This window comes from Bactrocera latifrons, unplaced genomic scaffold, assembly GCF_001853355.1.
Source record: "Bactrocera latifrons isolate USDA-ARS-PBARC rearing strain unplaced genomic scaffold, ASM185335v1 scaffold_29, whole genome shotgun sequence".
In the NCBI taxonomy this organism is placed as follows: domain Eukaryota; kingdom Metazoa; phylum Arthropoda; class Insecta; order Diptera; family Tephritidae; genus Bactrocera; species Bactrocera latifrons.
Window position 1 is genome coordinate 774,360 of NW_017536518.1, and position 27,491 is coordinate 801,850.

At 30.7% G+C, this 27,491-nt stretch overlaps 1 protein-coding gene across 26 annotated transcripts in view; it reads left to right on the top strand.

The window, feature by feature from the left end:
* LOC108970191 (calcium-activated potassium channel slowpoke) overlaps positions 1–27,491 on the top strand; it is a 136,797-nt gene that overhangs the window by 66,073 nt on the left and 43,233 nt on the right. For 13 of the 26 annotated variants that reach the window (XM_018935413.1, XM_018935402.1, XM_018935414.1 and 10 more), the window contains exons 8-12: positions 8,775–8,885; positions 15,917–16,022; positions 20,541–20,693; positions 21,947–22,102; positions 22,538–22,650. In XM_018935413.1, the coding sequence (XP_018790958.1) occupies positions 8,775–8,885; positions 15,917–16,022; positions 20,541–20,693; positions 21,947–22,102; positions 22,538–22,650 (639 nt within the window). Of the gene's footprint in view, positions 1–8,774; positions 8,886–10,688; positions 10,795–15,916; positions 16,023–20,540; positions 20,694–21,946; positions 22,103–22,537; positions 22,651–26,979; positions 27,093–27,491 lie in introns of all 26 variants that reach the window. The other 13 variants (XM_018935406.1, XM_018935424.1, XM_018935423.1 and 10 more) reach the window with 3 other exon arrangements.

A 27,491-nucleotide genomic window follows, 5' to 3' on the forward strand; every position in this document is an offset into this window, starting at 1 on the left:
ATTTTAAAATAATTCGATTATTATTTAAAAAAATCCTAACCATAATTCTAAAATAAAATAAACACTAAAAATATTGGTCATACTTTTCTTTAATTTAAACAAAATTATATAATACTAAATTAATTCGTACAGACTTTAAAAATTGAAATTCTTAAACGCTACCCTTTCCTGCCTGATCCTGCTTAAAAGGCCTTACTTACCAAATGGGTATTAAATAAAATTACACCATCTTTATACATTCATTACTAAACGTCTTAGTTAATTGTTAATAATTATAATAATTATAATTTTTTTTTTTGTTGAGATTATTTTATTTAAAAATTTTGTATTTGCACTTGAAAAGGGTGTAATTTTAATTAGTACCTTCACAAACCTTCGAATAAATTATAATATATACATTTTTGTCAAATTAAAAAACTGAATTTATTTTTATTATATTTTAGTTATTTATTTTATTTATTTTTATTTTATCTTTTTTAATCATTCCAGCAGCTTTGGATTAAAGCGCTCATTTCTCATGTTGCACGCTTTGTGTTTGTTGTGTTGTTATTATTATTGTAATTATCTAATGTAAAACAGAAAAAAATTCTTTAAAATTTCGAACAACTTTTATGTTGCATAGTAAAACCCGATCAAAAAAGAAAACATAATCAGTCGTCTATAGTTTTGCATAAATAGTGGTGCCATATTGGCTCAAACGTTTCTATAAGCATTATGATTTGGTTCTGATTTTTCTTTTTACGTCACTATACGTCGTAACTTCATTATCAAATATCGATTTCTCTTTCTATTCTCCTCCTATCTTTTAAAACATTTGGATTGTAATTCAACTAAACAAATGTAATTAAACAAAAAAACAAAAAAAAAGCAGAAACAAAAACAAACAAATATATATATATAAACCTAAATTGAAATTTAATTGGCGTTTGGTGTTTATTGTGTGTATATTTTTTTCAATTAATCGTAATAAGTACTGTCGTCAAGTTGTATGTAATTGTTAGCGTGTATTAATTGTAATAATCTGATGAATTGAACTTTTTCTCCAATATCAATCAATTTCTTATTCGACCTACAAATTCGATTGTGAATTTCCATTTCACTACCCATTCTTTCTTATCGATTTAGATTTCGACTTTTGGATTTTCATTATTTTGATGTAAACATAACAAATTGTATCCTTCGAAATTGTTTTACTTTCATTTGCAGTGAACTCATTATACCTCTCTGTAATTCTTTCTACTAACAACTAACATAATTCTCTACTCTGACTACTTTTTAAACTCGCTCGCTCTCAATTCATCGCATTATTCGAAGACTAACAAAAAATTGTATTACCAGATCAAAAAAAAAAAATGTCGTATACAGTAATTTATATGGTTTTTAGCAGACTTTTTTTCGTTAGAACGCGTGTACCATACTACATACGTTAACATATTGAAACCCGATTTAGGAACGAGTGTGTTTTGAAAATCTACATTTTTAAAAAATATACTATATACTTGATTAAAAAAGTAAAAGAGTATGTATTAATATCTATTTATAAATAATGAACGTAAATTAAGATAAATGAAATCAATTAAGGAATTTTGTGCGTAATATAATGAAAAGTTTAATCTAAGATCGGTTGCGATCTTCGTTTTCCAACGATAAATTGGTTATAATAAATTTGAAATTTAACTGCTTTTAAATATATTAGCAGGTAGAAGTTGGCTGATGAAAACATAAAAACATATCTATAAAATTCTTAACATATCTTTATTAAACGAAAGATCCTTCAAATATTTTTTTAGCACTATCTAATTGGGAATCCCAAAATAAAATAAAATACTCTTCCATGACATTGTTAAGAAAAAACTTTTCTTTTATATCCAAGATTTTTCGAAAATAAAAAAAAAACTTCAAAGAACACAAGTAGATAAGCTGAAGGTCTGGTAAAATCTTTAAAATTCCGCACACCACCCTGTTCTTTCTGAATCACCCTGTACTCCATCAATTCAAAAAATAGTATATGGGGATCTTCCATGGAATTGCAAAGAAAACAAGGTTGAGTTTCTTAAAAATGAATGTACCTGTCCTTTAGTCTCAATTTTTTTTGGAAATGAAAAAAAAAACATTCACAGAATACAAGGAGGTACGGTTAATAACAGTAGACGACCCGAAGTTTTTAAAATCCCTGTACTATTCCTGTGTATCAATTTAAGAAGTTTTATATGGAGAAAAGTTGCGTTCGTTGAAGATATTGTAAGCAACTTCTTTTTCTACTCTTAGCAGCTTCTAGAGTTTTTGTATGGTATTCGCCGACTGCTGTCGTGTCTGCCAATACGACAATTATCTGTTAACACTCCTACTGGAGTTCATCCCATATTCCATTATCTGTTTGTAAAACAATTCAGGGATTATTACCACCAAGACTTTGATTCATATGGTATACCATATACCATGCTTGCGACTAAAAATAATAACTGATTAAGTAACCGATAAAATAACCTTAGACCTTAACTTTATAGAAAGTAAACGAAAGTTGATAATGTAAACAAATCAGTTTAAATGATACTATATGTCAATCTCGAGATCGAACGAGTGTTTAATCTAGTCATTTCATAATCGCAACGCTCAACTATATTAAAATGGCGAATTGTTTTCTACCGGTTTAGCGTTAAAAATTTATTATTGGAAGCAAGTATTGAAATATTAGGAGGCATATTATATTATTCGAATATTTTTTATACTAAATTCACAACCTTGTCAAAGTGATTCCATATAAGGAACTCGTTAGCTAATTTCTTCTCGAGAAATTCGGCTCAAAAATGAGAGCTTAGCTCTTTACACGTCTCCATGTACTATGTGTACGAGGGCTCAAAGTATTTCTTTTATGCAGACATATAAGAAAGTATGAAAAATACAAAATTCCAGCTTTTCAAAGGGTGGTTTTCTTTGTATATTCTTTATTTTTTTTCCAAATTAAAAAAAATATGTTTACTTATCAAATCCCTTCTCAAAAAACATTAAAATCGTTAGTGAAAAGAAGTCAGTCTTAATGAAAGAAATTTTTTGTTAGTCTCCACCAAATGACAACAAAATCATCAGCTTTTTTGAAGCATACGCCAGCTGTTTATTGCATTTACATGTTTTGCTTTTAACTAAATATTTTCGCAAGCAACCACAAATCATAGGAAATTACAATAAAGCAGATATTGTCATATACATATATAAGTGTCTAATGTGATTAATATTAGCGAGTCGCATACACATAATGTAATTTAAAAAAAGTAAACTTCATGTGCTTCTTGGTGTGTAGCAACAACATACATACTAATATTATTAACAATGCGCCTTTCAGCCAAAACTAATTAAAATTCTACATTGAAGTTTTCAGAATAAATTTTCTTTATGCTTAAATCAATTTTTTTGGTACAAAAAATATTATCAATAGCCCGAACTGAAAAATTTTTTTAATTACAAACTACTAAACAAAAATCTCCAATAACTGCATATCTACGTAGAAATGCATACACTACTGACGTGATAAAGCGGCTTGGCAGCAAAAACAGTCAGCTCGAACTACGCGCTCGTATAGATGACGAAACAGATCGCTGCAACGTTATCAATAAACTTTTTAGCTTTTCAAGTGGTCAACGTTAACAAAATGGTTTTGAATATGCAAAAATATGTTGATCTTTTTAAATATAAAGAGTACTAACTTTTGTGTGTGTCTGTACGGAAAATTCGTTTTTGGACTTACGCCGTTTTCTATAAGTTACATTATATAATATATAGTTTTTTTTATAAAATAGTTTTTATAGGCAGAGGCAACAATATTTAAGCTAATTTACCTTAATATAAGGGAAAAATAGGATTTTCTGTGGTAAATGCAGGACAAAACGCAGTAAGCGTAGAGCACCCATATTTAATTATTATAATATTTTATTTTAACTACTACAACGTATGCATACATGTACACAGTAATATATTTTATAAGCATTTTTTTATAGTGAAAAAGTAGTTATTTTGTTAAAGTTGCTAAATAAATGTCAAATGTGTTGGTGAGTGGTTGAGAAGTAGTAAATAAATATAAATTAATAAAATATTAATTAATTAAATATTAGTTATAAATACTACCAGAAAATTGCTACAACTGCAAAATCTGAGGACAACGAATTTTTGAATTTTTTGAATTGATTAAAGGTACTTTCATATGCTTTTTAAACAAAGTTGCCGCTATCGATAGTAATGTGGAACTTATAACCTGAAAGTTGATACTTTGCTGAACATCAGCAATGTCTCTATTTTTATTATGAGTTAGGTATATGTTTCAAGCATCTTTGATTTGATGGCGAATGTTTTCGTTTTTCCTAAAGAAGATAGCTCAATAAAAACTAAGTCGGTTTCATAAAAATGGTATGCTGTCGCGAATGAAAGACGCTCTTTCGTACCTTCAACAGAGAGTACGAGAACGCTAGTAGCATAATTATGCCAAATTTTCAACATTCTTTTCTCTTAACTTCAAGCATAGTTATGTTGAAATTTCGATATTTGTATCTTTAACTTAGAATGTCCTCGACAAGCATAGTTAGGTTGAATTTTCGATATTTTTTATCCGATAGTTAATTTTAAATGCGAATCATGCCAAGTTGTAAAATTCTTACTCAGAAAAAAAAATAACAATTATCTGAAAAGTCCAACACATTTGACATCAATTTTAAACTTAAAAACTCAGCGTTAGTTTATCTACCTTACCTATAAAATCTTCACTTTAAATTCATGCAAAACCTGCATTAAAAAACTAGCCATTAGTTAGCAGTCATCCAAAAGAAACGAATATCCATGAGTACGAGTAACTTAGCTATTAAAGTACTGTATGTATGTAGAATGATCAGACAAGCTCATCACAATTCTTGAATTTCCCGCACAACTTCATGAATCCTTCATACGAATTTTAGTTTTCATTTCACCACCAAATCGCACACGCTATCATTCACCTAGCAATGCAACTACAAACCAAAAGCATTAATTATCGAAATAAATCAAAATATGTAAGAAAATAAAAAATCAAGCTTAGTCTGTCATATTCAAAGAGTGTAAATATATTTCGAATATGACTAGCATAAACAAAGTAATTAAAAAGTCATGACTGAAATGCGTGGCCAGGCATCAATTTTTTAAAAACGAAACCAAACACAGAATAGAGTATAAAATTAAGTATGCAAAAAATTAAGTTGTTCGTTCGTTGTTTGGACTCGAGCAACATTTGTGTTTTGCAATTTTGACAACCACCTTTAATTGCTTTGAAAATTCCTTCTACCACCATATATCAATTCAATTTCGTTACAAGCGCACACACAAGAATTTATATTTTCAAGTATGGTTTTTCTTTTTCCTTCTCAATAAAGAACGCAAGTAGTATTTGCTAAAGCAACCACTGCCTGAGCATTAGTGCAACCATTTTTAACACACACACCAACACACATTTAAATATATAACAAAAAGTAGTTGAAAACGCTAACCAAAAACATTACATCATCAAAGAAATTGTTGACATCTTCATAGATTCCATAAAAACAAAAATCAGATAAATCATTCATAGCGACCGCTTGAGTTCACTGGTGAATCAATCACAAACCTCCATTACTTAAATGTCATCAAATAAGTATGCTTTCACACTCATAACCTCACATTATCGCACATCGTATCATTGAAATTGCAAATCAGTAAACGGAAACTGTAATTAATTGCTGTGTAGCAGCGTGAAATCAAAAAATAAAAATAAAAAATTTCGCCCCACTCATCACCGAATTACTTATATGTATAATTCATTAGTTGGCCTGCTCAAGCCATCCATCTTTTAACTACGTCATCAATAATATTCACAACGGAAAGAGCATCGTTTACAAAAACAAAAACATCTCATGCAATTTGTTGACCATCATTTTTTTTTAGCCTAACATTTTACGTTTATAGTACATAAATACAAAAAAAGTATACATAATTCATAATCATATTTGCATGTTGCTGGCTAGTGTGTTGCGCGAAATTTACAGTGTTGCGCAATTTACATTTACTAACAAATAAGTATAAATTACACGAATTCATGTCATATTATCAACCATAACACATCATTAATATATCATAATATTACATTACATACCATAACCTAAAAAAGCATAACATAACATAAGATAGCATAACATAACATAACATAACATTGCCTTAACATAACATTTTATAGCATCACATGCCGTAACATAGCATAACTTAACATAACATATCATACCATAACATAACGTAACATAGCATATCGTTGAATTAATCACCAAACGCGGCATGTGTAGTGGTCAAGTTGTTGGGAGCACTTCATTTGTGTAGTCTCTATTAATGTGTGAGTGTATTTAAATTTATTTAGCATTTTGCGATGATTTTAATGTTTACCCATTCCAGTCGTTGGTATGTATCAGTAGTTTTAGTTTATGTTTGCATGCCCACATAGTTAATGAAATTTTATATGATATTTAAAGAACTTTAAGCAAATGGTGAATAATTTGAAATATAATTACATTTATTTGATGCAATAAAATCATTAATTTGTTTTAAAAAAGCGAACGTAACAAATAAAATATGTTTGTAACGGTACCTTAACCAAATTAGCCGAAAGGACAAATACCATATTAGACTTAGAGATTATAGGAGGCGAGCATTTGCAGCATTTAATTTCATGTATAAGGTAATTTCATTCGGTGTAAAGATACTATGTAGCATATAAATCGATTGAAAAAAGCCGTTGATACCAATTTACACTATTATGATAAACAAATAAATATTTCATACCCTTAGGGACAGACATTTTAGAGTTAAGTCACTACAACGTGTATTCACAATAGTTTTATAGTCATAAGTACTAGATTATATCTCAAGATGTATCAAAAATCGTCCTGAAACTCTTAATTCGAAATTTTGCCAAACACGGTGTAATAGTTTGAGACAAAAAAATTTCTAAAATACACTGTGACAGCTGTATGTAGACCTATTTTTGAAGTTATGTACCTGCTATTATATAACGGATTAACTTGAACTTTTCAAATAAAAGTATAAAATCAAATATTATAAAATTAATTATCAATAACTAATTAATTTTTATTAAAACCTACAAAACCATATTTTTCCCCTGATTACTACATAATAAAGACTACTCATACTGAACGAAAATTTAAGTTTTATTTATAAAATTGTTATTCAGTGGTCATAAATTGATTATTTCTAAACCAGTGAAAATAAAACATATTAGTATATTTCAGAATTGTCCACCATTTGCACATTTTTTCATTTTATTTTTCTTTAAAATGTATATTCTCCCACAAAATGGTGTAGTGTTAATATAAAGTATCCTCCTAATGTAAACTCTGGGGTAGCAGACTAAATAACTAAATTTTTGTTTTGAAAAAAAAAAAGTAAATAAACATTTTCTTTCTATTCATCATATGATTTGAGAGCCCGTAATATATATTTATTTATTTAATATTTTAACTTATATCGAATTTAATGCTCGTTTATTTATTGAGTTTTAATATATTTTTCAAATGACTTTTTATTTAGCAATTTATACATTAAATATATACTTATGTAATTTCTGTAACAAGAACACTGAGACTGAATTATATAAACGTACAACACACAAACACAATTCCACAAAATTTATACAAATAAAAAACAACACACACACACACAAGTGTAGAAACATTAAATACATGCACACATATGTACATATATGCCGTTATACAAACACATGCAACTACTAGAATATTGTAAAAATATTACTATTGCTAACTAATTGCAGCACAGTGCGTTTGTAGACATGTGATTTTTCTCTAAGCCTATTGATGGTTGGATGATGGAAAATCATATTTCTGCACGCCACTGTACTCCTCCACACGCTACATAGACTTTTGGAGCTGCCTTCAACATAGTACACGCCAAATACACAAAATAATAAATATTATATAAGCAACTTATATTAACTACAGTTACCTTCACAATAAACACACATACATATCTATGTACAAGATATAACTTAGACTCATACAATTAAAATATATTTTCCCTTTGCGGCCTTACACACATACCTACAAATTATCTTATTCATTTATATTCTATATATCACTGTAAATTTATTCATACATACCAGATATATACCAAAAAAATGCATTATATACACTACAAATATATAAGTATTTAATATAACACAGTATACTCGTACACTTATTTACCTATGATTTACAACTCAACTATACACACAAATACAGAATTTATTAACATTTATGTTTGTACAAGTATATATATGTATGAAATATATTTATGTACTTCTCTCTGTTCTACATATAATATGCTATACTCGTATTTACTCCTTAGCCATTGTCAATACCAAATTTTCTAATCGAATTCTCTTTTCATTCATTCTCTTCGTGCAAATATTGAACAAAATTGCATTTCATATGCAAAATCGTTTGTTCCACATGCACACACACAAACGCCACATACACACATATACCTACGTGACTGCATAACTACGCTGGTGTGACTGTCTGGCTAACGACCGGTTCCAACTGCAATGCGGCGTCATTCACATGACTCGGCCCGCCTGCACTTTGGTGCTCGACTGCTTCCCGCCGCGACCATTGACGCTCTTTGTAACTTGCTTGTTGTGTCATTGCGATTTATTATGACACGCTGCACCATGTGCTTGTGTGTTTGCTGCTGCTGACACGCCCATTAATAATTCATAGACATATTGTCGTTTGCGGACATATAACGTACGAGTCGGTGTCGCATTTCTTAAAGGATTTCCTGCACGAAGATCGAGAAGATGTGGACGTGGAGGTGGTATTTTTACATCGGTAAGTCTGCTCTTCGAATTCTTTTTCGCCTCTGCCGTTGTGCTCTTTAAGTATTTATTTGTTTATATTTATGTAAGCTTATATACGTGTATCTTATAAAAAAAATTATAAATAGTAAATGAAATAAGACGGGAAGAAATTCATTCGAAAATTATTCATTTATAATGAGTATGGTGATAACTGTAGTAATATATTAACTACTTTCACATATATATTTTGATATTTCACTTTCTTATATTATTTAATTAAATAATAAATAAGTATATGCATATATATTCACATTAAGCCGTTGCAAACATCTTAAACCTTATAGCCAAAGACAGCCAATGCCCCGACGCAGCCAGCGAGTTGAGCTTAAACTACTATACTTACTATATAATAGGTTACTTTATAGGTTTTGTACCATTTAACTATGAACTCGTTTTCTTAAATTAACATCTTAACTACTAGCTAACTAGCTACGCTCTCGGCACTAATACAATTCTATAGTTTTCCTTTAAAAAAAAAAAAAAAAATTAATTATTGATAACATGTAAGGTTAGGTTAAGTAGGCCAATACGCCACGCATATACCAGGTTTAGACCAAATTCTGTCCAATTGTCAGATGGAGTGCAGTTGCTACGTCCATGAGAAATAGTCATCCTTTATGATGCCTGCTCTTGACGCGAATAACAGACTCTGCCCTTTCTGCTCTACCCTCACTATCGATAGCTTCTCCAGTGTATCATACCTAGGGAACCCCAGATGCCTACAACGTAGCCTTGCCAATGCGGGACAAGTGCACAAGTGGTCTACCGTTTGATCACGTATTCGAATTTTAGCCGTTCACCATTTTAGGCAATCTCGTCCACTATTTCATTGCCCTCGATGCCTTTTTAGCATAGCTCCCATAGTAGTGAAATTGCTTGCTTCTCCTATGCCTTCCAAAAGACACTTTTGGCGGATATGCGAAATTAGGTTACTGCCTTGATTGGATACATTAAAGGCCAGCTGCACGGCTTTTGCAGTAGCAAAGACCTCAATGAAATATACTGCGGTGGTCCGGCAAAAGGTATAAAATCATACGGCGGTCATGCCTAACTCTGGACAGTTTCTTCTTGCACCAACTCGATCGTACATTTTAGAGCAATCCGTATAAATAATTAGAGTGTTGCGCAAAGTTTTTATATCCTTACGCCAGCCATCTTTTCCTATGTTTACTTTGAACCTTCTCAGAGTAAAATTTGTTCATTAGAATATCTAACATGTACCACTTGCAAGCCTTTGCTTCTTTGGTATTATATAATATCTTTAATTTGGTGTTGTGTCGTTATGACTAATATCAATTAATATGAAGAAAACGGTGGTGCCAGTGGAAGTGATAAGAATTTTCTAGCTCTTGACGGTATAAACTTAACCGTAAGACTAAGAAAATACATTTAAATAAAATTCGAACTGGACTCCTTGTAAACCTCATTTATATCAAATGTTTGCAATTGTTTCTCTACTTTATTGTATTTGTATTTTTATTGAATTGAAATTATTGGAAATTTTATTTTTATTTACAGAATATAGGATTAGTTATGCTCTAAATATACATAACGTTAAAACGTAAATTTATAGCTATAGTTTCCAAGTATTTTTATTTTATTACAATTAATTCCTTCAATTTTACTAAAAGTTTGCCTTATAATAATAATAACAAAACCAGCAAATAAATATATAATAATTAACACACTCACCAATAGCAAGAAGTGTAACTAAAGTCTAACCCAATAATTAATAAAAAATACTGTAAACATTCACAATCAACTCCCTGTATAGCAAGGAGCCTGATCTGGAGCTAGAAGGTTTGCTGAAGCGTCACTATACGACGGTGGCGTTTTTTCAGGGCACCATGATGAATGCCGTCGATTTGGAGCGAGTCAAGGTACACATATACACAACAACAACAACAAATATAAAGAAAGTCAAAAACCAAACCAAAAGAGCATACTAAAAAACCGCAATTTCGTATTGTGAATTGAAATATCCCAAAACAAATTACTGTACACCTGCTGCCGATACCCGTTTCTACCACTTTATTAGAAAACCAAATTTAAAATGCAACGAGCAACAACTACAACATGGTTAAATGCTTGCTCTTGATTCCCCTCATGTTTGTGAGTGTGTGTGTGTGGATTTAATTTGTGGCTGTGTGTGTGTTTACTAGACATACTGCGCCCTATAAATGCATATTTCATGGTCATATCGCAGTAAATTGGTATACAGTAGTCAAGTAGTGGTAAATTACTTACACAATAAGTTAAATAGTGGTAAATTTTTAATGTAAAATAGTTTATGAAATTGGTATTAAAAATTACACAGTGCACCTGAAAAAAAAAACTGAAGCTTGAAAATGTGGCAAAAATATATAATTTAAAAAAAAAATTAAGTACTCTCTATTTTGTTTTAATAAAAATGCAATTTTATTGTAAGTAAATGGTTACAAATTAACTATTCGAAGTATTAGCCATTTCTAGTCACCACTTTTTCCTATCTTTCTGGGAAAATTTTAATACAATTAAAGTAAAATTATTTATCTTATTGAAAAGCTTGAAACCCATTAAGGTAAAGCTGTTCATCTCATGATGCTATACGAAAATCAAGGAGACAATAACTTGACAAGATAGTTTGCTGAGAGCATGGCAATCGCCCAAACATCGCATTACGGTGCAAACGTATCACCTTTTGGTGGACATTAATGCCTATTCGTCTTCACAGGCTTTTGGCTTTTCTTCCCGCGGACAGTCATTAATATCTAAATTACCGCCATTGAAGCGACGAAACCAACCACAGCACGTTGATTTACTTAAGGCAACAGCTCCATAAACTTTTTGGAGTTCTCAATGTGCTTTAGAAGCCGATTTCTTTGACTAAAAGAAGAAAATCATCACATCCCGGAATGGCGATGATTTTGCAACAACCGCACATATTCGCACAACCAAAAGTATATGACACAGAAACAAATAAGGCTCAAGCTTATCACGCTTTGTATATAGTATAAAAAACGATCAACATGAACTGCTGGAGTCATCTTTTGACAAACAACGGGAACTTAGTTTCGCACCTAATACAATTTCGTTATCACGCGCTATAAAACAGACCCGAAAAAATTGTTTTTCTTGTTCTATACGAGTACAACCACCGTCCACTATATACCATGACTGCATAGGCCAATTCATTATAAATTTGTAAACAATCATATGTTTCCGCGTCCTATCGTCGCCTTCACCCAGCGCCTAACTATCATTTAGCATTAGTAATTGACACCTTAGAACAATTAACACCCACATCATCAGTATGTCACAGCCCTAGTGAGCTGTCAATATCTTTGCCAATGTCACATCATCGTCAGTCGCTATCATAACCACCTCAAATTAGAACCACCAAGAGTAGTGAGAATTGCATATGTATTTATTTATGATTAATTTGAAATTGGTATATCTAAATTGGTATAGCCAAAATTGGGCTATTCATTAAATTTTTGTACACACATATGCAACGGAAGGTTTCTCCTATTCCTGCCTACTCACTAAGCTCTCGTTACTTTGCCCCAAACTGCGATTTTTTCTCAAGGCGTGTTCCTCTTCTCTGTTCTTTTAGTGTGTATCACCCACAACCATCGCCATTCCACTCATCTGATATTTTATTTAATATTTCTGTTTTGATGATTATCTTATTTTTCATACATCCAAGGTTTAGCCACTGGCTGTGTTCCACAACCATTTTTTCTTTTTTTTTTTTGTTATTTTTCTTGCTTTTTTGCTCCCTTTCCATGGTTTGTTCTTTCGTGTACTTTCTGTTTGTTAGTTTTTTTTGAACTGACCACTGATTTTGATTGATTATCTACGGCTAACGTCCGTTTTTCTTTGGTAATTGCAAATTTTGCTTTGACTTTGCTCCTAGCCGAGCCTTGCATTTCATTTCCAGCCTGTTTTTGTTTTTACACATTAAATATATATGAAATTCCATTGTTTTCCTTTTCACTCCTATTTTGTACTTTTATTACCCTTTATTCGTACTTTTGTACTTTGAAAGGCTGCATCACACACTAGAATATCTTTCCTCATCACCGCTTCAATTTGGAATGACGTTTTTTCCTTAATCAATCTGTTTTGAGAGTTTCAAGTAGTAAGTCTTTGCCAACGATTTCTTATTCCGTTACTAGTGCGTTTAGTAATTAAACATACCTACATCTATATTGTATGTAGTACAACTTATAGTAGCATTTAAGATGAATTTTTTCGAATGTTCAAATTTTTAAATACCAAAGAAAAACAGCTTCTATAAATGCCCATTTTGCAACTAACTCATACTTAAAACTAATACTTATATGTTTCTTTAGCAAAAAAATTTTCGTATATTTCATATCAAATTTTATTATATTCTTTATTTAGGCTGAAATTATTAAGTCGCGATTTAAGTAAGATCCAGCGAATGTGTTTTTGTATAGCTTTTATATTTTTAGATAACCAGTTAATATTATATTACAATATAACGTTCGAAGCTTATTTGTATTTTTGAAATTGTTTATTATGTTATACAGTAATAATAATATTATTAAATAAAATTTAGGATTATTTTATTAAAAGAAGTATACATATTACTTGTTTATATGTTATTATATTATATTTACATAATAATAATTGCGTTAAGAAGTATTTGCTACCATGAAAAACAAATCAAAACAAAGGCAACGAATGATGTTCGAAATCTGTTAAATAAAATATCAACTATCTAAGCCCTCAATTGGCTCAAATTTGGAAAATTATTTTGTGTTAGCATTTTCCTTGGCAAACATAACTCTTACGACTTCTATCCAAAATATTTGTTACAAAAAATTCAGGCATTTTGCCTTGAGAAACTTTGTCTATATAGAAACTGATCTTGCTGAACACGCAAAACATAAGCGAGTTTTTGCCGTTGCCCTTCTTGCATTTTGTTATTAAGAGGTTGCATGGGTTCCTCGAATAATAAACAGCCCTTTTTCAACAATTTTTTCACATATAAAAAATTAAATAGTTTATACGAACTTTTTATTGTTACAATTATGCACTATTAACTAAGAATCTCAGACATTTTTGGAAAAAATATTTAAATTCGGCTATATGCACCTACAGTATCATCTAATGTGAAAATATAATTGTTTTAGTTAAAACATACCTTAACTTAGAACTTTGACAATTGGGGGAAAAAACTGAAATTGTGTTTTTGACAGGTATCTTTACAAAATAATTTAATTTCAGTGAAAATTTAGCGATATTTTTGCTACACAGTTGCTACAAAGTATTATAGTTTTGTACCACCTAAAACTAATCGAGACAGATATAGGGCTATTGAATCTGGTTGACTGTCTGTCTGTCCGTCCGTCCGTGCAAATCGTGACTTGAGTAAAAATTGAAATATCTGGATGAAATTTGGTATGTGGTTTAAATAGTACAAAAAAAAAAAATTCCGAGCTTGCAGATGGGCGAAATCGGACCACTGCCACGCCCACAAATTTTCATTAACCGAAAACCTATAAACTGCCATAACTAAACACTAAATTAAAACATAAAACTCATATTTGGCACAGGGGATCGCACTAGCCAGAGGCAGCTATGGAAAAAAAATTTGGAAAAAGCGGGCATGGGCCCTCCCTCTAATAACTTTATATACCTCCTAAAGCTACAACAACCAAATGCGCTCAGCGCGAATATTACAAGAATTCCTACCTACCGTGAAAATGGACGAAATCGGAACCCCGTTCACTCCCTATATAACGGTACTATTCAAAACTACTAAAAGCGCGATTAATCATTGTCAGAGACGACGCCTTGCTTCCATATAACACAATTTTAAATTCCCCTTGATTATTTTACTTCTTTTACTTTAGAAGCATCTAATATAATGGGATTAAACTTTACACGAATAATGCCTTAAGCTACCTTATAAGCAAATCCAACAAAAACTATTCAAACCCCTAGGTACGAATATTTGGATCCCTTTATGCTGGATATATCGACTAATCTTTGAATTATCTCAATAAAAATTACAAAGCGTATTTTACTCATAAGTGTGTATCTTTGTGCCTAAAATAGATAAATTTGAGCGAAAAATTGATTTACCCCTCATATAACTAATATCAGGATTTTAGAACATCCGGCTGACTTTACTCTTATGACCGACTTCAGAAACATAGTTTCGAGCCTCACTAGGCACAAGTTCTCAAGGCTGTATCTGCGAAACTATTATATTACTCGGATCTCCTTTAAAATATAATACAATATTTTAGAGGTGTTATATATTTAATATCATAAAAAAAAGATTTGATTTTTAAAACCCGTAAGCCCATGTAACCTCTTAACAAGAAAGAATAAATGACTCGCATATGCAAAATTTTAGCTAATATTAACAATAATATGAGCATCGATTAAAATTTTTCCAAAATGTATTGGAACAGTTGAATAAAAATGTTACACAATTATATCATATATATATTATATAATACGTTATAAACTTTGTACTTTATAATATTGAAAAGTAGAGTTGAAAAGTTATATACAATAAATCATAAGAATTTTTAAAACCTGAGAGGTTTTTACATTCCTTTTTTATTTCACCGATTTTACTATTTTGTTAAGCAAACACCATTTAATAAGAAATTAATGATTTTGCATATTTTATTTTTCTTCCATTCCATATTTTAATTGAAATATGAAAATTCAAAACTGACAACCATGTCTACAACAATATCAACAAACCAAAAAACAACCCACACCTGCTACTGAAAAAATGTTAAAAATTATAAATAAAAATAAACTTCACTACATAAAACAACAAATCTCAAACCAAAAACATCGCTTCCACCTCAATGATTTTGTCCTTGTTTGAAAATTAAAACCAAAAAACTATATGTTTTTTATTTTATATAATGCTTAATATTGTAACGAAAATTAAACAAAAAAACGAAAAACCCAAAAATTTAAATTTAAAAAATTTCTAACGAAATTAAACAACAAATTCAAAAGTAAACCACCCGACTTGGAACTAGAGGGTTTATTCAAACGTCACTTTACCACAGTGGAGTTCTTTCAAGGGACCATTATGAATCCAATTGATCTACAACGGGTTAAGGTAAACGTTCGATTGCTCATCTAACTGTTCATCTGTTATTGCGTCATCGTTGAGTTGGTTCAAATTACCTCTATATTTGTTTCATCACTAATTTTTGTTCAATTAATTTGCATATAACATTTTTCTTTGTCAACCAACTAACTCGTTTATTTTCCCTTGTTATTTGCTTAGTGGTTTTTCATTTCTTATTTCATTAACAAACAAATATGAAAATGCTCACAATTTGTGTTGTGTATAATTGGTTCATTGAAATAACTGTCCATAACTGTTCACACAGCTGTCACACACGTTCACACAGACTCACACGTACTCGTAATGTCATGATTTACAATAAACCGTTACATACTTACTATGTATAAGTGTCTAAACAACTTAATATTGGTGTGAATATTTGACAATCATTGGTAAAATAATCAAAATGCTAGCGCATACAATATCTAATATTCGTATCAGTAAAGTGCAGCCGTCGATTACTTTTTTGATCTTTAATTATTTCACTGTATATTTTTAAATGGTGTCCTGTATTTCTTTTTTTTTTTGTGTGATAAATACATCGAAACGTTAGATACAAAATTTCATTTAATCACACATTTGGTAATCAGTAATATTTTAGATTTTTTTTTTTTTTTTTTTTTTTTTTTTTTTTTTTTGTTCTTGGGGAGGCAGTTTTAAATCAGCTATCTTCATAGAAACCAAAATTTGTTTACCAGCCTTCAACGTGAATTTCAAAAACAATTTACTCGTTATACACTCTTACGTACCTATAGTTTGGTTTGTAAGGAACATTTCTTACTCAAGCATATATTTAAAAAAATGTTTTTCTTCTAAAGTTAAGTAAAAGCACATGACCTTCACGAAAAAATTAAGAAGTCATCAACCATCTGTCAGATGATCACATACTACTAATAGTCAAAGTGACTATTTTGTCTCACAGTCATGCTGAGACGATATATAACTGAAATTTACATTATATATTATAAAAAATTTATTTATTTTTTTATTAAAATTCCAACATCAATTATGTATATATCGATGAAATAAATAAGGCTCGCGATAATGATATTTTAGTTTTTCCGTCGGGTACTATTATATCATGATAAAACAAACATAAAACTTTGATTTTCTTTAAAAAACTTATTGAATATAACATAATAATGTAATAAATTGTGAGAACTTGTCATCTATAAAAATGTTTTGCTGTTTTATCTACCGAGTACTTTGCACGTTACGTATCTTAACTGGTACTAATGAAGAAGAAAATGTTCTATAAAAATCTGGTTATTATTAATATTTTTTTAATATTGTCTATGTGAATATCACTTTTAAAGACAACAATTTATAAATAATTTTATAAACTATTTTTAATCACTACATGTAAACAATCATAACTGTACAATTACATAAGTAAGAGTAATTATAACCGCTATCTACCATATACATATCTGATAAATAGCACGAATCCAATTCGACTTTTTCAGACATAACATAAGGAGTCTTTGCCTTAGGCGAAAAAAATGTTCAAAATCAGTTATGGAATATACTCAATATTTTCACCAAGTAGTTGAAATAACTAATCAAAAATGAATTAATAAATTTATTTAAAAATAAAATTCATGAAAGGAAACATCGACAGTGCCCCTTTCTATCTTGTACTTTGGAAATGCTTTGCCTTCCCTGAATTCGCTTTTGTAAAATGTGAAGAATATTTTCGAGCATATTTTCTGAATCCTTTCTAAAATGTAATACAGCCCGGATATATGTACGTTTAATATGTATAATATATGTAGGTATATATGAATCAATGGATTTTATATAATTTTGAATTCATATAAGCGAATAAACCTCAACTACAAAATACGCGAAAAAACTTAGTATACAATGTCGAAAAATAGTTGAAAAAATATACACCCGTGGATTATTAGAATCTCTAAGGCAATCGATCGAAGTTTTTGTAAACATAAAGTTTGTATTCTTAATATCCATTTGCAATCGATTAGAAAGAGAACGAAAAGTTCAATAAAAATAAGCAAGAAAGTTTATCTATACACATGAATTGTCGCCCCTCGCGGCGGTTGAGCGGGAGGAGGGTAATCGTTGGGTATAATTATTATTATTATCAGCTCTAGAGTGGAGTCTCATATTGAAGAACTCATCTACTCAAAACAAGCGTTTTAATATTTGATTAGAAATACAAGGAAACAAGTAGAAGGGCTAAAACAAGTCACCTTATCGATTAATTAATATATACATATATATTGATAGCTCTATGGTGTTCTTTAATTATATATATATATGTATCTATTTGTAAATACGATATATGTGCCTCAATATATGAAAAAATAATTGTATTTTGTAGTGGTTTATTGTTTAATGTTAGTATAGAATGTGGTAGTATACTCATAAATTATTTTTACACTTTTTTACATTTTGGTGTAGAAATTCTAATTTATTTATTTAGAAAAATTGCTTTAATTTATATATTAGATATATGTACACATTACATACATGTAAATATATGTATAAGCTGTTAAAAATAGTTATGAAAAATAGAATATGTAATGTATATACTACATGGCGTATGAGTAATATTAGTCATTTACTATGACTTCTAAAGAAATTGTCGATCAATATAGAATTCATGTACTACATTGCGTATGAGTAACATTCAATATAATGCAGCAGATGAGCTCAATATTGCTCAATTTAAGTAGTTTTAAGTTTATTACAAGCTGCTGACATAAATAATAATTTATGTTTTTATAATTTTTTAAGTTTTATAAAAATTATTTAGATTTTCAAAAAACTCGAAATAGTTACAAAAATGGAATATTTATGTAATTTGGTTTTTTTGCAATTTCTGCAATTTATTTAATTATTATTTTATTACAATTTACGTATTACAAAACTTCGCCATGAAGGTATATTAGTTTGTAATATAAATCCATGCACTCGTGGTCACGCAAACCTTACCACTACCACTTTTTCCTTCGTTCGGGATTTTCTTAAATTTTGTTTTTTTTATGTTTTTAGTAAGCATAAGTAAACTAAATTATATTATCTAATTATAATATAAGTTTTTATTAATATATCACCTTTAATGAGTAAAACACAAATTAGCTTTTCTGTGCTTATACAAAAGCGCCTGATGTTATAGTGTTTAAAGTAAGTAAACACCGTCTGAACTTCGTGTTTAACTTAAAAAAAATGTTAAAAAATTTTAATTTCAAATATAGTGTAAAAGAAATTAAATTGAAAAAATATACAATTTTCTTATCGCACGTCAGTCTCGATATTTCGAGCTCATTTTGTAAAGCTCACTATCTTCAACTGATTTATCTATAGATGCCTGTGTTTTGTTTTTAATTTTTTATATTATTGATTAATAACATGTCATTAACTTATTTCTAAATAAAAACTTTCTATACCGCAAAAAGTACCGCTACAAAGTGTAGTCAAATATGTGCAAAAGTGGAAAATTTTGAGTGGTAAGGTTTGGGTGGCCACGAGTGTATATTAATTTTTTATCAAAGGAAGCAATTCAAAACGCCTCAAAAGTAAATAAATTTAGCGCTCATACAAATACAAATAAATTTGATATATTAAGTAGTTAGTCGACCATTTTTATTGCATTAGAAATAATGATTTTTTGACAAACTTTAAATAGTAAATATTATTAAAAGGTGACTTTAACGAAAAAATATATCTCACAAAATAATAAATTGTAATTAATTTTCAGTACCTAAAATAATTATTGGTAATAACGACAAAAATATTTATTTAAATGTCTTAACTTTTTAAACTATTAATATCTATGCAGACATATATGTATATAAATACAAAATTCTATGTTTTCATGTTAATTGTTAGAGTTAGTGATTCTGCTTGCTGCATGTATTACTGTAAATAGTGTACCATAAATTTTACTGAAAACATGTTAAATATTCACTAAAGTAAATAAAAATATTTTATTGCATGAAAGTTACACAAAATATTTAAGCATGCCTGTTCAATGCAATATTTGAGTTTTTAATTTCAATTTATTTTATTTATTTATTTTTTTTTTTTTTTTTTTTTTTTTTTTTTTTTTTTTTTTTTGTTTTAGCGTAACGACATTTTTTACTTGAAGTTAATTTTGGAATCACCTAAAATGATTTCGTGTTATTCAACAAAACATAATTTCGCTACTCATTGCATATTAAAAGCATTCCTCATCCCACGCTCCTTTCGGCAACTTTCCAGGAAACCGTTTAAGGATATATGTACTTGAAATTAATATGCTCCAAGAAACTATTTAAAATATTCAAACTAGGCGCATAAATTCCGCTTTCTGTGTTCACCTCATTTGCCACACACTTCACCAGAACTCATTGTCACCAAAACCACCGCCACAACTAATATACATACATTTTTATTATAAAGAAGAGCATTTTTTATTTATTTGATTTTTACTAACTGTTCATTATTTCTCTTCGTATTGTCTCGTGTGCACATCGTGTCATGTGATTGGTTTTGGTGTAGGTACATGAAGCTGATGCCTGCTTGGTACTGGCCAATAAATATTGCCAAGATCCCGATGCTGAAGATGCTGCCAATATTATGCGAGTCATCTCGATTAAAAACTACAGCGAAGACATACGAGTGATTATACAACTTATGCAATATCATAATAAGGTAAGATATCTGAATTTATTATTCAATAGATAAGTGGGATATCATATATATGTATATGTTTTTTTTTTTTTTTTTGCGGATGAGAGGGTGAAAAATGTCTTCCGCATCGTCAGTGCTGTTGTGCCACCTGTAGGTCACTAAAACCACCACTGATGCATTGTCGTCGGAATCAATTAAGTACGATTCGTCTGGCATTATGACTTTTGGTATAACGTTGTAGCTGATGTTCCAGAAGTTTGGACATAGAAAGGGTCCTTTTGCTGCTCCTGTCATGACCGCTATCTGTCGTAATCTCTCTTTAGTATGGCACAGCTGTTTTCTGTTATTAAGGTAGCTCTGCACCACAGCTCTGATGTAGTCGGGGATTTTAAAGCTTTTTTCGAAAGCGTCAATTATAGCCACGCATTTAGCGCTTCTGTAATCTAAACTCTCCACCAGTACTATTATTTTGTATTTATGCCATATACGCTGTGCGATTTCTACACTTTCAATAACGCATTTTACATCTACTAGAGTTCATCTGCTGGGCCTGAAGCCATGTTGTCAAGAGGAGAGTAATCGAGCCTATGTTAAGTGACTTTACCCGAACGCCGAGTTTCTTCATTACTATTTTATACCCAATTTCCTAAGTTTTTTGTTAACATTCTTGCTAGCTTATCTCATTTATTTCTATCATCGATGTCAAGCTCCTTCCTTTATCTCGGCTCCTTTGCAACAGAATCTCTATCTATAAATTTCTCACGGTATAAAATCTATATTACTCTGGAAAGTGGAACGTTTTCTCAAAAATGCAAACAAAGGCCCTACAACTCTACAAAAACCCGTTTCAAAATTACTTCTATTACTGCTGCTACTATGAAATAAAAAATATGAAAAAAATATAAAAAAGTTATGTTGTCGGCAGCGTTCCTCATTCAAGATTTCACACGGTTTTAGAATTTTATAAAACAGCACGTCCTTTCTCACACCCAAAATCGTGTTTCAACGTCTCTTCACTTAAATTCATATGGCACCCAATTGCCTTGCTTTTCAATATATGTATGTATGTATCTGGCTGTTAAACGTTTTCGGTATCTTGGAAATATGGAATAATATTGAAGACCACTTTCACATGGCAAAGCCCACGAAAATAGTTATAGATCCAATATTTTCTAACACTGTCTGCTTTAAAATAGTTAGTCACACACAACATTATTGAACATTTAGTGCAAATAAAATATCAATAACTTACTAACTCAACATCTATGATTCAGGCTTATTTACTCAACATACCCTCATGGGATTGGAAACAGGGTGATGATGTCATCTGTCTGGCCGAACTTAAGCTTGGCTTCATTGCACAGAGTTGCCTGGCGCCGGGCTTCTCAACAATGATGGCGAATTTATTCGCGATGCGATCGTTTAAAACTGTAAGTACTGAGCACAAAAACTAAATTAAGAACATTACTTTAAATAAAATAATAAAATATTTTTGTAAAAAGGGATAATTGTTTAAAATATATCAACAATGCCACGATATAGCAATAATGATGTCTGTGATGTATTAGATTCTGCGTGACCGTAATATTTTCTATCAATGAGTAATAGAATTATAGAATTAGGCGTAAAAATCTGATCATACGGCTGCACCTAAAAATGCTTGCCTAAATTGGCTAAACGCTACTACATTTAATACATAGCTTGGATGTAAAAAGTAAATCAGTGCCCAGCAGCACTAAGAAGCTACAGATATTTTTTTTTAAGATAAACTCTTGATTTTTATATATAACCACAATAACCAAAATTATATTTTTAATTCATACCCCACAATATATACAACAACAACAATGTGTATGTACCTGCAGTCACCAGACATGCAGTCCTGGACCAATGACTATCTGCGCGGCACGGGCATGGAAATGTACACTGAAACATTGAGTCCAACATTTATTGGAATACCATTTGCTCAGGCCACTGAGTAAGTTTTTGAACGCGAGCATTGGCGTGTCTATCGAATAACTTACCTTCATACAAATTTCACATATTCGTATGCGTACCTCTATCGTATGATATACAGTATCTACTACAAATATTCGTAAATGTACATTTGAGCTATATTTCTTATTAATCATTAATTATTTGTTATTTTCTTTTTTGTTGGTTGACACACCTACATTAAGCATATCTGATTGGCTCTTTTCATAATAATTTTCCATTTTTTTCCAATATTTCCACACCAAACGAACTTATCATACTACATAATACACAAAACTACAAACGAATTTTGATTTCAAATATGAAAATGACAGCACAACTCACTCACTCGCTCAAATTCGCATACAGAAATACACACACACACACGTATACTAACAGCGCTACATACACCATACACCATATAGACACAACAGAAAATATCCAGTTTGTCGAATTTTCGTTGTAAATGTTTTTTCGAACGTCATTCTAATTGTTGTTTGACGGTATTTTTATGTATTTTTTCTTCCATGAGTCAATTAATTAGTTGTGAGTAATTAATACAAGTAAATTGAACGAAATTTCACTCGTAAAACGTAAACACACAGCCTCTTTCGATTTTACTTTCTCAACATTATCTTTACTTGGCGAATCTTCACACACTTCTTTCAACAAACTATACTGGTATTTGCGTTTAGTTTTCGTTTTCATATTTTCGTGGTGTTTTCCAATGACTTTTTAAGTGTCTTTTACAAATGCCTTTGATGTTGTGCAGTTTCCTTTTCATGTTTTCAATTAATCAAATATAAAAAAATATTAAATAAAAAATTATAAAATTAAATTACTAAAATTGTTATTTTTTGTTTATACGAATTCGTCTCTTATTAATTGGAAGTATGATATATAAATTAATTTAAGTGAAAGTTACCAAAAATGCACCAATACTTGTCATAGGTACAACTTTTTGAAAGGTTTTGGAAAAAAATAGAACTTCATATTTTTGGATTGTATATTTTCTAAATATTTTCAGGTTTGTGTAATCTCGTGCCAAATATTTCAATTAATCATAATTATGTCCAAGTAGTTTAGGTTGCATAAGTGCCACAGATTTTCTATATCTTATTTCCTCACATGTTATTTGGTAATTTTTTTCCTATTTTGTATATGGATTAAAAAGGGTGCCTACATTTTTAAGGAAAAAACACAGAAACCTCAAATTTAAAGGGAAATGTTTATTATTATTCGAAAGAACATTCTTTGGCGTTAATTTTTTGAGAATATCTCTTTCAAATGTTGGCCACGGCTACATCTCAGATGGTTCGTTGAGTTCTATTTTCGATGACTCTTTCGAGCATTTCGACTGGTAACTGGCGAATGACACTCATGATGGTTTGCTCCAAAGCCTGAATCGAAACGGGATTGTCCGCATAGACTTTAGGCTTTACACATCCCCACAGGAAAAAGTCAAACAGTGTAATAACACACTATCTTTGCGGCGCATCGACCGGTTCAAAATATGAAACCGGCATAATTTTTTTGCTCTTCGTCGCGAATGCGGCAATTTTGCTTGCTTACATTGCATTGAACCAGAAATGGGCCTCATTTCTGAACGAAGTTTCGCTTGAAATCGTTGAATCTTCTTGGAACTTTTCAAGAGCCCATAGAGTGAAAGGATGTCGCTTGCGAATTTCGAGCGACTACAGTTCTTGAACAAGCTGTATTTCGTACGCTTTCAATTTAAGATCTCGAGTCTGAGTTTCTGCGAATGGCACTGAATCGACTCTCCACGGTCTTCGTGTACACTCTCAGCTACGGCTGCTATAATTTCGTGATAGTGTGCTGGACGTGATCTATTCGGTCGAATATTATTCAGTAATAAATGCTGGGTCTCAAGATGTGGATCATTTTCCGAACACTACGTTTAGTAGGCAGATTGTGTTGACCATAGGTTGAGCGGAGCGAGCGAAATATATTATTTACAGTACGCGAATTTTTGTAAAAAAGTTGAATGATTTGTCTTTCCATGATGAAATACCAAACATGACTGAACAAAAGTACCTCTACTTAGATCAACCATTGTTAGAAGTGAACTCAGGAAACAAGGTTATATCTGTCCAAAATCAAAAAGAAGATTTCTTAGAAGAGTTGAGAAAAATTATATCTATATCTCTATATATCTGGACTCTGCAGTTAAGGTTTCGGCAGAGCAAAGATTCATCCACAAGAAGCCGTATATGAGTTGTGTATAATGTTAAACACCAAAATGTGATAATGCAATGTCGATAAAGTCTTCGGTTAATTGGTTAGCGAGAGTTCTTAAAGCACACCACTGATCCAATGATTAGCAGTATATAAAGATAAGATGGAATCAGCTTGATGCTAGAATACCACCACCACGAACTTAAAAACCACCAGAAACTTAAGAACTCTTCCAAAAATTTTGAGCAGCATCTTCAGCGCAATGAAAAATAGCTGCTTCCCGCATATAAAGACACAATTTAAAACAATTCAAAGCACCAAGTCGTATTAGTCTTAACTAGTGATTTTCTTTGATGTTTATTATTCAAGATCTGAGAAAATTGTGACCAAAGTGATCTACTTGTACAGGTGAAAGCGCTCTGTGCAATACAAATTTTAAAAATATAAAAATAATATTATTTATTGCAAAAAATAAAGATAGAAATGCGTTAAGCACATTTGTTGACTATTATCAAACCAAAAAACAACACACACACACATATGTACTATTTGCAAAAAGAGCACATACTACGTTTCTTATACTGAAAAAGTCACAAAATGTTCAAAATTTGGCAACCAGTAAGAGCACCACTGTTTATTCTGAATTTAATGTGTAATTGGACGACTACTCCTGCATTGAATACAAATAATTAATAATCTGGATGATAGTATTTGTATTTACAGCAAATATTAAGCAAATAGCTTCCTTATAAATATTATAGTAATGCTTTGAGAAAATTCAACAGGTGTTAGCACTTCACAAACCTGCTTTTGTTTATTTTGTGGGATTAAGTGCACTTGCAAGCCAGAAAAATCGATTTTTTGTGTGAATATTTTTTGAAGCTATATTTTATTTAAAAAATAAATAAAAATACTTTTCATTTAAAGAGGAATTTTCAAAGATTAGCCACGTTTACATGGAACTGTTTTTATCTTGGTTGATTTGTTGAGTACATCTACTCTATATACATTGTCACCACTAGGGGCTACTTTTTGTCCCTGAACAGTGTATATTAAGTTCACTACGAAGTTTGTAACACCCAGAAGGAAACGCGGAGACTCTATAAAATATATATATAAAGAGCTGGGTCAATTTCGCCATATTTTGTTTATTAAAACGCTCGAATATAACACTAACCAATAAGAAATATTAATTCAAATCGGTCTCTTAGTCTTCACTCGAGCGACTATGCATAAATTGAGCGACTTGAAAGTTCATCCATAAAAATAAAAACTAAGCAAGTGGTGCTATTACTTGAGCGTATAGTGTAATACACAAAGTAATCATTTGCAATGAACATTTAAGCAATATTTTCAGTTACATATATACATAAATACTCAATATACGAGCATACTCATACATAGTTAAAGCCATTTTCTATTATTTTCATTGCAAATATGCCAAACTTTTACAATAACTGCGCTTTTAGGTTATTTTGTGTTGCTTTCGATTGTTTATACGTTCTCTTTTTCTTTTGTACTGCAAAAAGGAGGTATATTTCTGTTTGTACATAAAGCAAAGTGCGCCATGTATGCCTACCATTTTTTAAATAATAAATAGTCTGCTCGCGTGCAAAATCTTCAGTCAATGCTTCTTAGAAGGAGTAAGCAAAGAGGGACACCTGAATGAGAGTAATAAACCTATCATTCCACTACTATTCAGCTTGAATACGACAACTACTAAAGTGGCCCTTTGGATTTCGCCCTCAAAATTAGAAGCATGAAAATAGACCTGTGTTGTTAAAGCTGCACTTTTCCGGCTCCAACGATATCGCATAGTAGACTTAAGGAGTAAAATTGTTGCGATAGAAAAATCAAGTCTTGCATCCTTTCTTGTATCAAAATGCAGTTGCTCAAGCAACTCCCTTTCCGGAACGAGCGTATGACGTACAATGCCTGGCCTATGCTGTAAAGTAAAAGAACAATTCCTCGTTGCACTGCAGCAATACACAACTGCATCTATTTTATCTAAACGCCCCTCCTCTCCATATCGTATTTGGTAGTTTCGATTGTATATAAGAATTTGCTATAATGTTATTTCTTGTTGGTTTTTGGTTACTAAAATCCGTACCACATCCGAATCATTTTTAACTTTCAGTCACCAGATACACAGGCCTGGCAAAACGATTATCTTCAAGGTACCGGGTGTGAGATGTACACCGAAACCCTCTCACCTTCATTTACCGGCATGACATTCCCACAAGCCAGCGAGTAAGACCCGAAACAAGCGAATTATCTACTCTTGTTCTATTATTTTTTGTATTCTTACTTTACATTAAACAAACTAAACAGAAATTTCGTACTTATAAATAATGACATTTTTTTAAAAAGTAAATACATTTTACTTAGCATTTATTAGAAATAATGAAAATAAAAACATAAACTAAAAACAATATAATTACTTCTAAAAACACAAATGAGACGCACCAGTGCAGGGATGAGAGTGAATTGTCATGGAGTGAAATAGGCAATACTTCAAATTTTTGTCAGAATTGTAGTAAAATAGTACAATAGCTTAAAAAAAATTGTTAAATAGACTTTAGACTTCTGCGAATTTTTCAATATTTCATTTAATCCAAAATACTTTTTTATTATTTTTTTATAATTTTT